At 38.4% G+C, this 16,138-nt stretch overlaps 1 protein-coding gene across 5 annotated transcripts in view; it reads right to left on the bottom strand.

Annotated features, from left to right (window-relative positions):
* Positions 1-16,138, bottom strand: part of AK8 (adenylate kinase 8) — a 68,167-nt gene that overhangs the window by 44,987 nt on the left and 7,042 nt on the right. For all 5 annotated transcript variants that reach the window (XM_062640962.1, XM_062640964.1, XM_062640965.1 and 2 more), the window contains exons 4-8: positions 15,596-15,709; positions 10,316-10,384; positions 2,986-3,067; positions 1,298-1,369; positions 318-518 (exon numbers count right to left, since the gene is read on the bottom strand). In XM_062640962.1, the coding sequence (XP_062496946.1) occupies positions 318-518; positions 1,298-1,369; positions 2,986-3,067; positions 10,316-10,384; positions 15,596-15,709 (538 nt within the window). The remainder of the gene's footprint in view (positions 1-317; positions 519-1,297; positions 1,370-2,985; positions 3,068-10,315; positions 10,385-15,595; positions 15,710-16,138) is intronic.

Genomic DNA, 16,138 nt, shown 5'->3' with positions numbered 1-16,138 from the left:
TAACGACTGAGCCACAATGCAGCCTTTTAGAAGAGACTCTTGCAGAAATAAGCATGACATTTGCTCTGACTCAGCTGCTCCTTGGCAGGACTGTGGTGCTAAGACTTTCCAGTTACCTGCATTTACTCTAGTCCTGTAAAATAATTACCAGGAAGAGCCCAAATGTTGTACTAGAAGGAACATAACTCAGCTGGGAGCCATCTGTGTTGACTAATCCTCATCCTATAGACTGTCTCTAACAGCTAGGAACTACCTTTCAAATTTATATATAAAATAGTTTATCAACTATCAGATTTGCCATAAAGATGCAAATTTACCCTGTGAGAGGACATCCATAGAAGGCTGGTCTGCATTGATTGATTTCAGAATTTTTTGGTAGATCTGGAAAATCCCAGGGAAGTTTCTGTGATATTCCAGCAGTTTCTTTGATACCTCCTGTTCAGATGGATCTTCTGGTTTCACCAAACGTTCCTGTATCAGCATATCACGTGGCCAGTCAAAGGTCGTATGGTACACCTCTGGAAGTTAGACACTGATTAGGAACTAAGAGAGTTATTTAATAGGTCTTGCTCAGCTCCAAAAGGTTTCCTAACAAACAAAATGGTGGTCTTTAAGCTTTAGACTTTGAGGCAAGCAATAACCTATGCACTTCCCTTCCTACTTGTACTGAAAGCTATTACTCTGCACATGCACAGATAGGAAGTAGCCAGGTTGGGGATACCTTTCCCAATTCTTAGACTGAACTTTAAGCAAGTCCTTTGATAAGCAAATGTTGCTTACAACAAATAAAAGCCATTTCTTTAGTTAAGAACATCCCTCCTAATTCTACTCTTAAAGCATTCAGTATGATTTTTTTATTGATCACTGTCAGGATTTTATGTAATGGATGACTGGTACACAACAAACAATACAGAAATAAGTCTATTTGACAGTCATTTAAAGGAAGATACCCAAAGGCATACCTGCACCGCAGGAAAAAAAATAATCCCAGACTCTAGCAAAGATGCACAGCAAAATGTAAGCTCATATAGGCAGATATAACCTTCAGATATTCTCTACTATAGCCACAGTCTACTGTTTGCAGTCTCAATACTGAGCTTTGCATTTTCCATGTTTTATTGGCACAGAAAATAACAAAACATCAACAAATACTTTTTCCAAACAGATGAATTTATAAATTCCTATTAGTCCTTAAAGGGATACCATTTAAGTTTGAATCCTATTGGTTTTAGAATGGTTCTGAGATCAAGCAACGCTGCAGTTTCTGGGGGAGATCAGGAGCAAACACATACTGCACCTTCTGTGTTGGGATCAATCATTTTTCCACTGTTCCTCTCAATCAGCACAGCGTCCGGAGCATAAAGCACAACTAGGCACAAAGAAAAACAAAACAAAACAAAATGAAGGAAAAAAGTGTAGCTCTTGTTAGTTAATTGCTTTATTTCCTGTAACTGTTTACATGTGTCCTAATACTAAAAAATGGATGAATGCATTTCAAACACATTTGCCTCAATCTCCTTTTCCAGTACTCTACCTGCAAATACTCACTTTCAATCAGAGTTTTGCTCCACCTCCTAAACAGTATAGTAGGACAAAACACACATTAACGTATGCATCCAGTCCAATTAACCATGAGTACATAGGCTTTCCTCATCATCCACTCCAGTTAACAAGGTTTTCTCTCACTTATACTGTATCTGGAGCCCAGGATGGAAGTACTCACAGGTTACTCAAGACTGAATCTCTTCTATGTCACAAACAATTACTTTTTATCCAGGTACTTTGGTAGCGAGACCAGTGAAACTTATTTTTTGATAACCTCACAGAAAAGCGTTCAAACTTGATTGGAAAGCATCAAAAGATGAAGAATCTGTCAGGTCCCTAGATCGCTTTTGGCTCATCATCCTCACAGTTAAACATTGTAATTTAATTACTATTTTCAGTGCATACGATTACAGATTTCAAAAAAGTTCTTCTTATTACTTTCTCCTCTGTATCAAATAGCTCTTCCAGACACTTTTTCTCCCTATTAAGGTACTCACATACCATAAATTTCTTCTCGCCCTTCTTTTTGATTAGCTAGACAGACTGAGCTTTAAGATTCTCATTCAGGTCTTGGTGGCACAGATATAATTGTGAGCAAAACTCCACTTCAGATGTTAATAGGTATATTAAAAATACATGCAAGTACTAGACATTAAACATTTTTGCCTAATTCCATTGCAGCGATTCCTGAATTCTTCATTAACAGTCAAATCTCATGCAAATCAAATCCAAAGTGACAATTCATCAAGTTCACTAATGTTCTTTTCACTATCCACTGGCAATCTCTGCATTTAGCATTTACACTGTACTCCACACAATCATAACAATTCTTTACATTCTAAGAAGGTCCTCTGATCATACTAACTTGGGACAACTGGATTCTTTTAGACAGCAAAGGCAGCTGTCAAGGTCTTGGATATCAGCACTTTGCCAGTAAACAGATTCCTCTCAAATGAAGTAAGAATCCACCCATACTCTGAAAAGTCAAGCTTAAAACTGTGACGTTTCCACTTCAGTTGGTGGAGTAAAGTTTGCATTCTTTAATTCAATAGAAGGATGAGTTTGTATTTAGGACACAAGGAATTGTTTTGGTCTGAGGATAAAGGTTGATTTCTAGAGATGGAAGGCAGAGACAACTGAGACCCACCCCTAGAACAGAAGCATAGTTGCAATCCCAGCTCAGACACACTTGCTGGGATTGTCCTGAATATACAGAACTCTTAATGTGCAAGAAGAAAGGGCTCATGTGTGAAAGACGGGGTTTAAAGTCTCGCAGGCTACCTCAAGTTCTTGAATAAATCTAAGCCATATTGAAGTATTTTCTGTGTGGTGACTGTGGTGTCTTCAGTATCAGTATCGAATTTATTGAGGATTTCTGGGGAGAAATACTTCTAGTGTTTCCTACTGGATGCAATCACACATAAACCTTGTACTGCTTACCGACATGCCTAGGAATGATGCCAGATGACTGCAGCATCCATGCCTGTTCCCGATTTTCAGGGAAGCCTTCCAAAATCCATCCCTGTTGAACAAAAACATGAAACGGTTACTGATCCTGGAAAAGAAAAACCAAAAAAATAGCACTAAATATCAGTGCTGCCTGCACAAAAACTACCTCATTCTGATCCCCCAACAGTACAATGTTTGTTACGGATGTTTGTGAGAGAAGAAAACAAACGTGGAACATTGCTATCTTTGTGAAATGGCACACACTAATACACACACAGTGCCACAGAGCAACGGGAACTTATGTATTGAGCAATGACTGGGGTTTTTTTCATGTTTCAATCTTAAACCCAAAATTTCTACCTTGAATAAAAACAACCCAAAACAATTTCTACAGTTTTGAAATATTCAAAAGTATACCAGCCCACACTGTGTATAAAAAAAGAGGCTAAACAAATCTAAAGGCAGATTTAATGCCAAGAACACTGAGGAAAATATGCATGCTTTCATTATTTTCTTAAATTATACAGGAAAACTCACAGTAATGGAACCACCGTTCCCAAAGCTAATGAAGCAACAGAGCAAAAGTAAGAGAAAAGAAAAAAGAGCCTTTTGCTCCCTAAAGTCCTTGTTATAGCCAGCTAAGTGTTGGATTGAGCATCTTTAAAAAAACATTTACAGATCTGTGAAATACCATAGGAGAGCTGCAGCCTCGGTTTGTGTGATGCAGCTTCTGAAATCTAATCCACTTCCCAGTCTCAAGTCTAAATCTCCTGAACTTTCTCTGATTTATCTGTTAGTTGCTCAACCACACGTGTCCTTAGCACTATTTCCTGTACTTCAGAATAACTTCGTGAAACCACCGTAAATCTGGAAGCCATATTTGCACTGAATTAAAGAAGATATTTTAATATTGCATTAGCTGGCAATCGTTCTCATCACCAACATAAATTTGAAGATCCGTCAGTTTGGGGTCCAAAGGTTTTAGAAGTATTTCATGGAAACGTATCTCCATGACTTCTGTAGGAGGAAATGGGACATTCCAATTATACAAGAAAATAGACTATTTAAAATTCCTTAATTAGCCTGGTTTCAGGAACATGTCATCCTGCTGATAGCTGAAGGAAATAAGAGACTCGAGGAACTGAAAAAGCCTTATTTGCCACTCCCAGTGTTTGCTCTGTCGAATTAGAATGAACCATTGTCTAAGGTCACGCAGGTGCTGAGAAATCAATTTATCCCTTGGGACTTGCAGGAGGCAAAGCTGCACAGTATTTTTAGTGATATGCTAGGAACTTCAGCACTAGCTCTGAATATATTGTGCCTCTAGAATGCACATATAGGCCCAGATCCTCTTCTAGGAAAGGATGGCATCACAGGTCTGAAGCCAAACAATCTCCATCAATTTACACAGGCTACATATCTCGTTCATTTATTCCACTCCAAGTGCAACACTTGTGGAAACTAAAACGAGACAAATGGGAAAGAACCCCAACACAAACCCATGGCTTCTGGTGTCACTACAGCTTATTGCTCAAAAACACACCCTGAGCAACAGGCAGCAAAACACAATATTGTATTTTTAACAGACTTCAAGAGGTTTATATACAAATTTCAAAGGTACTTAAAATGGGCAATAAGCAATTTTATAGCTAAAAGTTTTTGCAATGTAAGAAAATATAGCTCAATAAATAGCTTCTTGCAACAAAGGCATTAAACAAATGCAAAATAAATACACACTACAAAAATAGTTAACATTTTGGATCTGATTTCCAAAGGTCTCCAAGTTGCGGGGTATCAGTCAGTCCCTAATTAGAATACATTATCCATCTACTTGACACTTCAGTGAAATGTCTATTCCACCACAGAGCTGCAGCTTTGTTCAGAACAGGTTTATTGATATTCTGCTGCATCCCCTCTCCATACCCCCAGTGGCTTGGTTCTGTTTTATCACACATCAAAAAGGCCGTATGCTCAGGGCACCCCATGCACGGCTCAGAGCTGGAGGTCTGAACAGCTGCAAGTGGTATGGGATCACAGGAGGGACAAGCTCCAAGCAGATGTCACAGATAAAAAAAAATAGGGAAAAAAAGAAAGAGGAGTAAAAAGCGATTGTGGCTTGGGAACGAAGCAAGAGGAAGCAAGACACAGCAGAGCAAGACCTGACTTAAAAATATGCCTATCATGCTTTATGCAAACACTAGTCTTTTTTGCCCTCCTGACTATCATGAAAGTGTAATTAGTAACTTCACATGGTGAATTTGTTTTTTTAAGAAGCCATGTATTTTTTGTTCTTGATAGCAGTAACCTTACATCCATGCATGGATCACACCTTATCACATCAAGGATGGAACAAAGGCTAAAAGTGAGTAATTCCATGGCGCCTTTACTCTGTGGTCACTGTTCCTCTAGTTCAGCTGGAAACCTAGATGCTTCCCCAGAAGAAGGCTGCTGTAAATACAGCATTCTGCTGTTGCCTTAATGCCAGGTGAGGTGCTCTTTGGAGACACATGCCATGCTGAAAATCAGCAACAAGGAAGTACTTCCAAAGCCATCACTTTTCTCCCTGGACTTAAGGAACCTGGAAACGCTCAAGGTCATTCCCAAATGTAAATCTCAGTCCTTTGCTGGCACTACTCTCAGCTGTAACACCAACCCTACATACTTTCACACTTTCCACCCCAATAATAATGACTTGGGTATTTAACATCTCTCTGGTTATTTAACCTGTACATCCTCAATAATTTTTTTTTAATTACAAAATCCAGAACTGACACTGCTTTAGAACAATGAAAAGGAATAGCACAGAGAAATGACGCTGAATTATGTGGCGCATCTGAAAGAAATCTCAGCCGCAAGCACAGACATCAAAGGTCATGAACACGACGCCTTTAGGAAAACAACGCAGCTTCTCCACATCATCACTCAGTATTTTTGAAAAGGTATCATGTGCTTTTCAGTCCCACCTGTGAAAGGGGACAGAAAATAATGCCAAAAAATAGCATCAGTAATATCTTTGCCAGTATGGACCTAAAATTCCTGAGATTTTCAGAAAACAGCAGACTGAGCAGTAGGAATACTCAACCCTGCATTCCATCAACATGAGTAATATGGGAAACTTCTATAATTTGCCTTTAGAAAGAAACCTTTTATTCCCCACATTATTTCTGTAGGTTGAATAAGCTGCAAAGCTTTTTTAAAAAGCCACATTCTTCTTGGGGAAAAAAACCCATGGTGAATAGGCACATCCTCTCCCCAGATAAATCACTATTCTCACATGGATTTTCAGAGACAACATGATGACCTCCATCTGCTAAGGTAAACCAAAAAAGAACCAATAACCACTGATATGTTTGCCTGCCCTTTCAAGGATAGCCACTACCATTTGGAATTGTTTCATAGCAATCAAAAGGAATTCTGCCACTCATGAATCACCGGCCCAAGTTTAGCTTCTAAACAGTCCTAAGCCGTCAGCAAGGTTTTTCAGCTGGCTCTCTCACAAATTCATTACATAGCAGTCTCTTCACCAGCCTTCTCCAGTTCTATATATCCCCTCCACAGCACCAGCAGCCAGAGGTGCCATAGACAACGTGTACTAACCCTGTAAGATGAAAAGTCTTCGTATCAGCTGCACAAGCCCCAGGTTCTAACATAACGCCTGCAGTAAGTTTTCTGCCTATGCTGGAAGACCTACCCATCTGATCCCTTGCAGTCCTAACTACATTTGTGTTAGAAGAACACATAACACAGAGCCTCAGCAGAGCTGTTGATCAATAAAAATGTTCTCCTTAGAGAATGCCTGTGACATCTATAAACCTGTGAGTGTCAAAACAATGGCACAAAAATTCTGTGTTCCTACTGTCGGTGGGATGAAAGCTGTACAATTAATGCCAAGCCAATGACACCACAAGGAGAAATAAAACAAAGAGCTGTGGTACTATGGTCCAACACACTGCTTCTCATCTATTAACATTTTCAGTAAAAAAATGCTGACTCATATTTTGAAAGGAATAGCATAAATCTGTTCAACCACTTAAAAAATCCACAGTATTAATTCTATTTCCAATCACACAAAAGAAATACTGCAATTAAAATGCATAGATCCCTTTCGAAATGGAAGATGTGTAATGTGGCCATAAATTGCTATCTAGTAATTAAAAGATTTTTAATAACTATCACAACTTTGCAAAGTCAATTACGTGCTTTTTTCCTAAAACCAAATGAATCTTTACCTAGATCACTAACACCCTCTCCATTTTTGATGAATTTCAGGGAAGCATTATAAAGGTGTTTTTTTCCCCTCTAGCTCTGCAAGACATCCAGGACTGATTCAGTGTTGCAGATGCTAACAACAGGAACATAAAATGCAGGCAGGACACCATACAGCTGTTGGCATTTTAACCATCCTGTCACCTTACTCAGAGTTTACATGACCTAATACTTAAAATAACAGTCACTGAGAGATCCTTCCCTCGCTATTAAAAGGAGAACTAGAATCATGCCAACAATTATAGAAAACCTGGGGCAAAAATAGCATAGGGTGCATGCAGCCTTTGGAGAGTAACGGATTTTCCTCATAGAGTGGTTGTTGGTAAAACTCACCTTTGCACAACAAACACTGGAAAAATCAGCTGTTGAAAACAAACATACCTTTTTTTCATCAGGCAAATACTAGTAGCACAACCAGAAAAGCTGTTAGTGTTAAGCTGAAAAGGACTATGTTTGGGGTCTGAAACCAGCCTAAAGACCAGCAGTCAGCAGCCAGAAGAGCAGCTTCTTTCTTGAGTTTATCATCCTTCTAATTCACTTTCACTTCTACAGGTTTAAAGATATTTTAAACATACTCACTAGAGAAGTTTCACTTGAGACAGATGTTCCGCATCTTGCCACAAAGACAAGGTAGTAAATCATACAGTCGCCTGACTTGCCGTATATCCATGATATATCCTTGCACTGCTTACATAAAAAATGTTGACATTCAGAGCCTTTTTTTGCTGCTCATTTGCTCATATATCCAGAACTGACAATTTTGGTTTCTCAAGTTTTCCTCAGCTACACTCTTTAATTCAAAATGCCACAAAAATTAACAAGATGATACCCCACATGTGTGATTTGAAACAGGTTCTCCTGCCAATTGGAAAGCCTAAGAAATCTATTTTGAAAAGAAAGGGCAGGGTGTGTGTCATACCCTTACACATAATAAACTAGAAAATTCTTCAACAGTGTTCTCAGGCCTCAATCACAGCTGTGTACAAAGGGAATGCAGAGAGAAACAACAGCTAGGTTTAGGAAGAAAGTAAGAGCTTGAACTAACAATAGTGTGCATTTTGCCTAAAAACATGTCTTACCTGCATGGCAAAATAGATTTTATTAATTGACAGAAAGTGGAAAGAAGGCGGGGGGGGGGGGGGGGGGGGGGGGGGGGGGGGATCAGAAAAATCTGCACTTTTCAGTTTAGAGCTGCCAGTACATTTTAAAATTCTAACATCTTGGCAATTCCCCACACAAGGAAATACTAGTGCAGTTTAAAAGTCCTGTAGTGTCATTTGTAAATAGGTACAGGAGCCAACAATGCATCCGAATGTTCTACTATAGTAAGCCTCTTGTTAAAGCTGGATTTAGCCACAAATGCAATGAAATGTTCAAAAACCACCCACATAAAAATTATGATAACAGGATAGGTTGAAGTTTAGCTATTGCTAGTTCCAAGCTACTGCTTCAAGACCAGCTTACTGCCTATTTTGCTATAGCTATGTACTCACAACAGAAACGTGACACAGACAGATGTCCTCTAGCAAACCCCTCAGGTAGGAACATTTTAAGAGATTGTGTCTCAAGCTATTCATTACTATCCTGATCAAGTTATCCTTTCCACAGCTCATACATGTAATTGATGATCTGATCTAGATTACACAAGGCAGGTCCACTGAAAGCCACTTCTTTAGCAATCATTCGCATTATCCGAGTTCTAAAAGCTGAAACCTTCAATCAGGGACAGAATATTTTTTCAGTTGCTCTTGCTAGCTTTGTTGATGTTTCTCTGCACCTATAGACACTTCTGCATTAAGGAATTACCACCTTAAAAACTACAAGGCAGTAGCCCAGCCCCCATGATGAGTTTGTTTTACATGGATGGAAGGATCTGGTCTGCAGACTGCATCAAAAGTCAGAGAGACAAACAAAGAAGTACAAGATATAAGGTTTTCAGTGCCTAATGCCAAGAAGCTTTAGGAAACAATTTTCATACCTGACTGAAATGTTGATTACCAGCCCTGGTAATTCAATCAACAAGGTAGAGGATGATGATGTTGAGAAGCAACAGATTTGAATAAAGCTATGAGCCTTGCAATATCTCTGTGAGGCCAGGAAGTTCTAGTCATCCCCTGACCCAAAGCACGAGAGTGGCAGTGATTGCTCTGAAAACACATACGATTTATCTGAAAAAACCTGTTTAGCCCTTCATCAACATATCACCTACTTTGGACCAGACTTTTCTCTCTCAAGATATGCATCAAATAATGGGGAGTTAAGATTGTGGCACTGTTTAGAAACAGGGTTTTATCCATTAGATTAGTATGTCTCTTACAAATAATCCCTTATAATGGGTTGATTATGGACTCAATAAACCATCACAATATCTGAGAATTTAAAGGAATCACATAAAAAAGATTTTGCTTTCATTGATTCCAGACCAATATATAATCTACTTAAGCTCTCTTTCGGCGCTATGTTAAAAGTCTCTACTTACATTAAGGCTAAGTACACAGAGAAAAAGAGAAAAGCCACACATCTGTGAATACAGCTAAACCTATTCAGTTGCCTATTCATGTAAACTGACAGTGAACATAATTATTATTACCCAGAATATATTTAAAGGCAGTTTTTCCCAACACAGGGATTAAAAAAAAAAATGAACCGACAACAAGAAATAAAGAAAATTGAAATCAGTAATATTAAAATCTTCCCTCTCCCCTTTCCTCAATAAGAGTTAAAAATCTTAACATATTGATTTTTATATATTTCCTGTTTATCTGTTTTGTCCACTCTATCTCTGCCAGTTGCCCCAGGCAATCAACAAAGCTCTGCTTGTTCAGCCTTTGATCATCTCTGTGCTAGAAGATTAGCATATGCATACTCTCATCCTCCCCTTTATCCTGTTAATAAAGCTCCAAACTCCCTCTGCTGATGTTCAAGAAAGAAATCGGCTCCACAGCCCCCAATGATTTGCCCCCATTCCCTCCTCTGCTCAGGACTCAGAATGCTAACTACTATGCACGAGTTGTGTAAGTGCTTATCCACCGGCCCTCTGAGGAGCAATTCTTACTTGTTTGATGCAGTCCACGTTTGACAGACGTTCCTGGATCAGATTGGCCCAAAGTGCATTGGGAATTTTCTAAAGAAAGAACAAAAAAAGGCTGAATATTCACAATTGAGTTCAAAAGGAATTTTACCATGCAGGCACAGCCCGGTTAAAGGTGAAGTGAGATGTCTTCTTCAAAATAAATAAATAAATCTCTGCAAGTCCCAAGCCATTAACATAATATATGAGAGAGTTAATAAGGGCACAAAAATCAGTGCTAAAGGTAAGCTGAACACAAAGCCTACATCCATGTTATTTGCACAGTAACACGGAAGCGATGCTGAGTTTTGCACACTAACACACACACTGGACGACAAACCTGCAAAGGGATCCATAAAATCACCACAACCACAAGCAGTCTTTTCTACCACAAGTATCTGACCCAGTACTGCCCCATGTGCCAGTGGACTCGGCATTAGTGATCTTAACAGTTATAATGTGACACAAGCAGTAACTCAAACACAGAGCAAAGAACAGAGTCTGACTTTCAGGAGCTTTGTTTCATAATTTCAGGTAACTCTGTCTCTTTCATCATCCAGAAAGTTTATTTAAAATACATTTTTTGGTTCAAGTTAATTTTAATGTTAAAGTTAGCTTATTTTTAAACTCAGGACGGTGAAACGGAATTAAAGCTGCATGTCCCAATCTTTTCAGGAGCGCTGTTTCTTTCCGTCACTATTACTTTGTCCATACATAGTGATGGTTTGCAAGACATTTGCTATCTGACAGAAGAACAAATTTCTTTCACAAATTTAGCATCTCCCCAGTACTCCTTGTTATTGTATTAGATTTCCTGAAGAGAAATGAACAATCCTTTCTTTCCTTCTTGTAAGAATTTTCTTGAATATCTTGTTAATTTAGGCCTCCATTCTATGCTGAACATGGTTAAACAAATTCTACATTAGCCAGTTTAATCTGATAAAGTCTAAACTTTTGGCCATGCCAGCCGTTAAGCATGTGACTAAATGCCATGTGTCAGTCTCATTCATTTTGTCATTACTGGTAAAATGAACCCTCAGAGAATACCCTGCAGGTCAGACTCTCTACTCCCCAGCTCAAAAAAAAAATATCTTTCACTTAAGGATGTGAGCTAAAAGACTAAAAAAAGTCTATTTCTGCAGGCATATGTTATACCAAACGACATAGATTGATATAATGAAAATGTGACTATGTGTAAAGATTTCATAACCATCTTCTTCATTAGATCATGAAACAACTTCACCAGAAGCGGAGGAAACACTACCGCACAAGTCACTTTTATAGCAGAACAGACCAAGCACTCCAGAATACACAAAAGCAACCAGTCTTCATCTGGCTGTGGAGCAAGGTGGCCCAGTCAGGCAGTGGGTTTTGCTCTGTTTCTCTGCGGTCCCCAGTTCTCAGTGCCTTTCCTAATATCAGCCATTCATAAGGCAGCATTCAAGCTGGTAAAAGAGAATAACGGAAAGAAATTGCCATGTCTCTTGAAAGTCAGCAGGTCCCACAGGGTTGTGTGTCAAAGCTTCCTGCAGCCTCGTGCTGCTGGAGCCTGGGTCTGAGGCTTTGAGTCTGTCATCTTCCAAAGGTGCATCATGCTGCTATCAGAAACAGCTAGTGTCTTGCTTACTTCTTTGATGTGTCACGTCAAGATAGGCTAGTGACTGCTGGGGGTCCACTCTGCTAAGCCTTGCCAAACCCATTTAAACCAAAATTACACTAACTTCTTTCAGTGCAGTGGTATTCTCAGTCCTCTCCTTTGAGTAGGGTTTATTGCACAAAAACAAGGACACACATGGTGTATTTCACTGGTTTAGTTCCTTCTGCTCTCTGTGGCTCAATTCCAGTCTCATTTCCTGGTCAGTTTTCCTCCTACTGAGCAGTGGCCTATGAAATCATTTTCAATAGGTTGCTTGCAGAATGCCTAATTATTCAACTAGAAATCATTAAATCTGATACATAGCAGAGAGCATATTTACAGTTTCTCTCTCATAAATAATCACAATAAATATATCATAAGCCTGGTAGATGGGGCTGCACCTCCCAGACACCTACAATAATGGACAAGGAAACACATTTCAGTTACGGCAGAACCATAACCTACCTAAGGCACCCTGAGCCTGTCCAACATTCAGTTTAGCTACTGAATAAGACCTGCTGCTACAGTATTTTTCTTATGTTCAGACTTTTCTATATACACTGGTTTAATTACTCTTTCTATACTGCTGTAAAGCTGTACTCATTCATGATTCATTTGAAATATTCCATGTTATTTCAGGGACATCATCCTTCAATTTACATGCCTATCTAATCTATGCACAGCTATATTTTAATGATGTTTTCAGAAAACTGCTACACTTTTTTTTTTTGCAGGGAGCACTTTCTCTAGATATTTTTATTGGAAGTTTTGGATAAATTTGTTCTGAAAACATCAACAGATAAGAACTTCTGACTTCTCCAAGTTTGCAGCTTCCAGATAAAAAGCACTCAAGTTTGAAGTAATTTGGTTCAATTTGGTTACATTGAGCTTGTTCAGATAATACACACGAAAGGCCAGTCCTTTTTATGTACACACAAGACTGGAACCATTCCTACTTGCTCTTTCATAGTGGACTGGAATAGATTAGAATACTGACCATGATAAGGACGCCTCAGGTTTTTCTTCCTTCTATTATGTTTCTTCTTCAAAAGCACAGCGATATGACACTACTCTAGAGCAGTTTTAAGCCATTAAGTCGTATGCAAACACCTTAATTGCAATTTAGTACAGTGTTAAGAGTACACCCAGCCCACCATTACCACAGCTGGTTCAACTTCTTATTTTATCCAGTTAACAGGAAAAGTGAAATATGCAATAGCTCATCATTAGACTTCACTATAGGAAAAACCTGAAGATGCTTCCTATTAACATTATAAAACCAGAGATGAGGGAATAATTTGCAATGATTTTTCCAAAACTGTAGCCTCTTTTTCTGTTCGTGGAATATTTATTGCTAGCTTGTGGTTCTGCAAATTTATTGAATATTCAAAAATATCTGACTTGATTTTTACATGCAGAATGATAATTTTGCTTTGAACAGTCACGATTTAAAGTTCAGTACCTAAGCTGTGCTCATAAGTGAGTGGCCAGGTGTGTGTCAGTGAATGATTGCATTTCCAACTTGAAAAATGGAGCTTCGAAGAATCATCATGTATTTTAAATACGCCTTGAATTCCATGAATTCTTGTGCCAGGAATATTCAAGTGCTTTCATGTTCACTGGGAGCAAACACAAAAGAGATGAAAGCTTGGCTAAAGGTAAGTAAAATATCTGAACAAACATTTGTGGACCTTTTTGCAGCATTTACTCAGATCTAGTAACATTGGCCCACTGACCTAAAAATGAACGACCTTTGGCACTGGGGTTAATTTAGCCACAGTAACTTTATCTGCATGAAATGTTCCTCTAACAGCATTAATTTGTGTTATATGATCTTTCAAAACAACAATCAATTCCTGCTTTGTTTCTTTCCATTTATTAAATTGCTTTGGCCACAACTATACCTTTTTAATGCCCTGGTTGTATCAACGATAGTATAAACAGCTATTGTTCTGTTCCTGAACAGACATTCAAACCCTATTAGTGCTAATGGATGTTGTGTGTGCTACAGGAGTCAAGTTTATCACTTGCTTCAGCAGAACCAGGGGTCAGTTACAGCACCAGTAGATTTAGCCAGCAGACAGGAATCAGTAAGGGAAAACAGCGCTTAGCTATACTTTTAGAGCTATATTTTTTTAGAGCTATACTGTCATCTCATAGAGATGATTTAGCTACATTTTAAGTCATTGTAAACCTTGCATTGATTTAGAGGAAGCAAGAAGTTCCCCCCTAGTTTTAGAGTTACATTTGAAGAATCAAACTCATAAAAAAAACCAAGAGAAATGATTGAGGAAAAACGTTTTTCTAGGCTCTAACATCTCAAAACCAAAGGCAAACTGCACAGTATTAAACCACCACTAGCTTCTGCTCTTTGGGCACTCCTTACTACCTGATTAGCCTTGACATTTTTGACTTTCATCTTCCACACTATCCATCTTTTCGAATCAAATAAGCCCAAAAGGACACCCTTGAAAGTGCATCTGTATAGTCTGAAATATGTTAATAATTACAGTAATTAAACCAAAGGGAATTTTTGTTTTAAATTCTTCCCCTCCAAGTCGAAATTTATGAACCCAGCAAAACAATCTTGAATAATTAGAAGGAAGATTTCAAAGTACGTATTCTTGATAAGAATTATTTTATATCATCCCAGCCAAAAGCAAACCTTTTTGCCAGTAAGTTCAGTGAGTTCAATGTGCTCTTTCCTCTCAGATCTTTATTACTCAAGATAACTCCAAGCTTCATTCACTAATTCAGTATAATAAACTCTACCCTATTTTCAGTCTTATTTTCTAAGGAAAAAAAAGTTAATCTGTGTGTCACAACATCTACCATCTCAGCAAATTATGAATCTGTTGGCCTATTCCAATCAAATTTAACAATAGAATTGTCATGGATATGAAATTACTTCAGCTTTTATGCAAATAAGTGATGAGGGAAAAAAAGATAAGCTAGTGGACTTGCTAGAGTCACAGAAAACTGGACTTCCTCCATTCTGTTACTCACAGAATACCTTGACATATGGAGAAAGGAATCAGCTAAAAAGATCAGGAATGAGAAGCAGAGATGCTTCTCTGGCTTCAGGATATTCTTTCAACATGTTTTTCTTATCTACCTGTCACTATCCTTTAATAACAAGACAGTTACATTGCTGACCAAATAATCCTGGGAGTCATGACATCTGGAAAAAATGTTCTCTGGACAGCTCTTTTGAACATTTGTTAGGAGGCTCACAATGAAGCAGGAATAGATTTAAAAACCTGTCTGGAGCAAAGCAGATACTTGGAATTGGGTAGAGTGCATCACTCCAAGAACTGAACTATCTTCTGAATATAAAGTTAGTGTTTTCAAGAACTCCATGACTTTACACTGTCTTCCTCTCCTGCCCCTATCCTATGTCTTGACATCTTTTATCTTTGTTCATACCTTCTTATCTAGCAGAGGTGACCCTTCTTCTCTGAAAGGCCCTGTATCCACATACCCATATATACAAAAAAATGTACAGACCACCATAGATATAATAATATTTACTCTGATCTGCTCAACTCATAGCAGTTGAAATCATGGGAATGCCATATAATTCTTCTTCTGTGACGCGAGAACTACCACTGTGCTATCCACTTACACACCTCTTTCCTTGCTTTATATGCCCTTGCTTCCACTGTCATCGCTAAAGCTTCTTTGAATAACAAAGTCTCCTGAGAGATACGTATAGCATCCAAACGTTTACAAAGCCACAGTGCCTGAGGGAAGAAGAAACAGAAAAAAAAAAAAAAAAAACAGGTTGAAATATTTGGAAAGAAAATGAAGCATATTTTTTTAGAAGGCTACAGAAAGACAGAGTGTGTTTTCCAGCCTTCCATTTAAGTAATACAGACTATATGTGTAAATTTAAGCAGTTTCTCATAAAGTTGTTCAAGAATGTACAGCTTTGAGTAAAGCCTTTTTCATCTACTGTACTACAGCAGAGATTTTAAAGAAAGCATCCTTCCTGGCATGCACACCCCACCATCATCTGTAGTTTCTGTGGTCAGCTTTCTCTGTGGTTCAAACACAACTTTGATGTTTTCAATTAAGTGGTACCAGTGGGCATGCCAGACAATAAGCCACGTAAATGGAGCAATCCACAACATGGGAATACCAAAAACATGTAACTATGGTCCTCTCCCAGA

The sequence above is a fragment of the Pezoporus occidentalis genome, unplaced genomic scaffold (genome assembly GCF_034315485.1).
Source record: "Pezoporus occidentalis ecotype Australia unplaced genomic scaffold, CSIRO_AGI_Poc_V1 ctg68, whole genome shotgun sequence".
NCBI classification, from domain to species: Eukaryota; Metazoa; Chordata; class Aves; order Psittaciformes; family Psittacidae; genus Pezoporus; species Pezoporus occidentalis.
The sequence above is the reverse complement of the archived record's forward strand: the minus strand, read 5'-3'. Positions and strand labels throughout refer to the sequence as shown.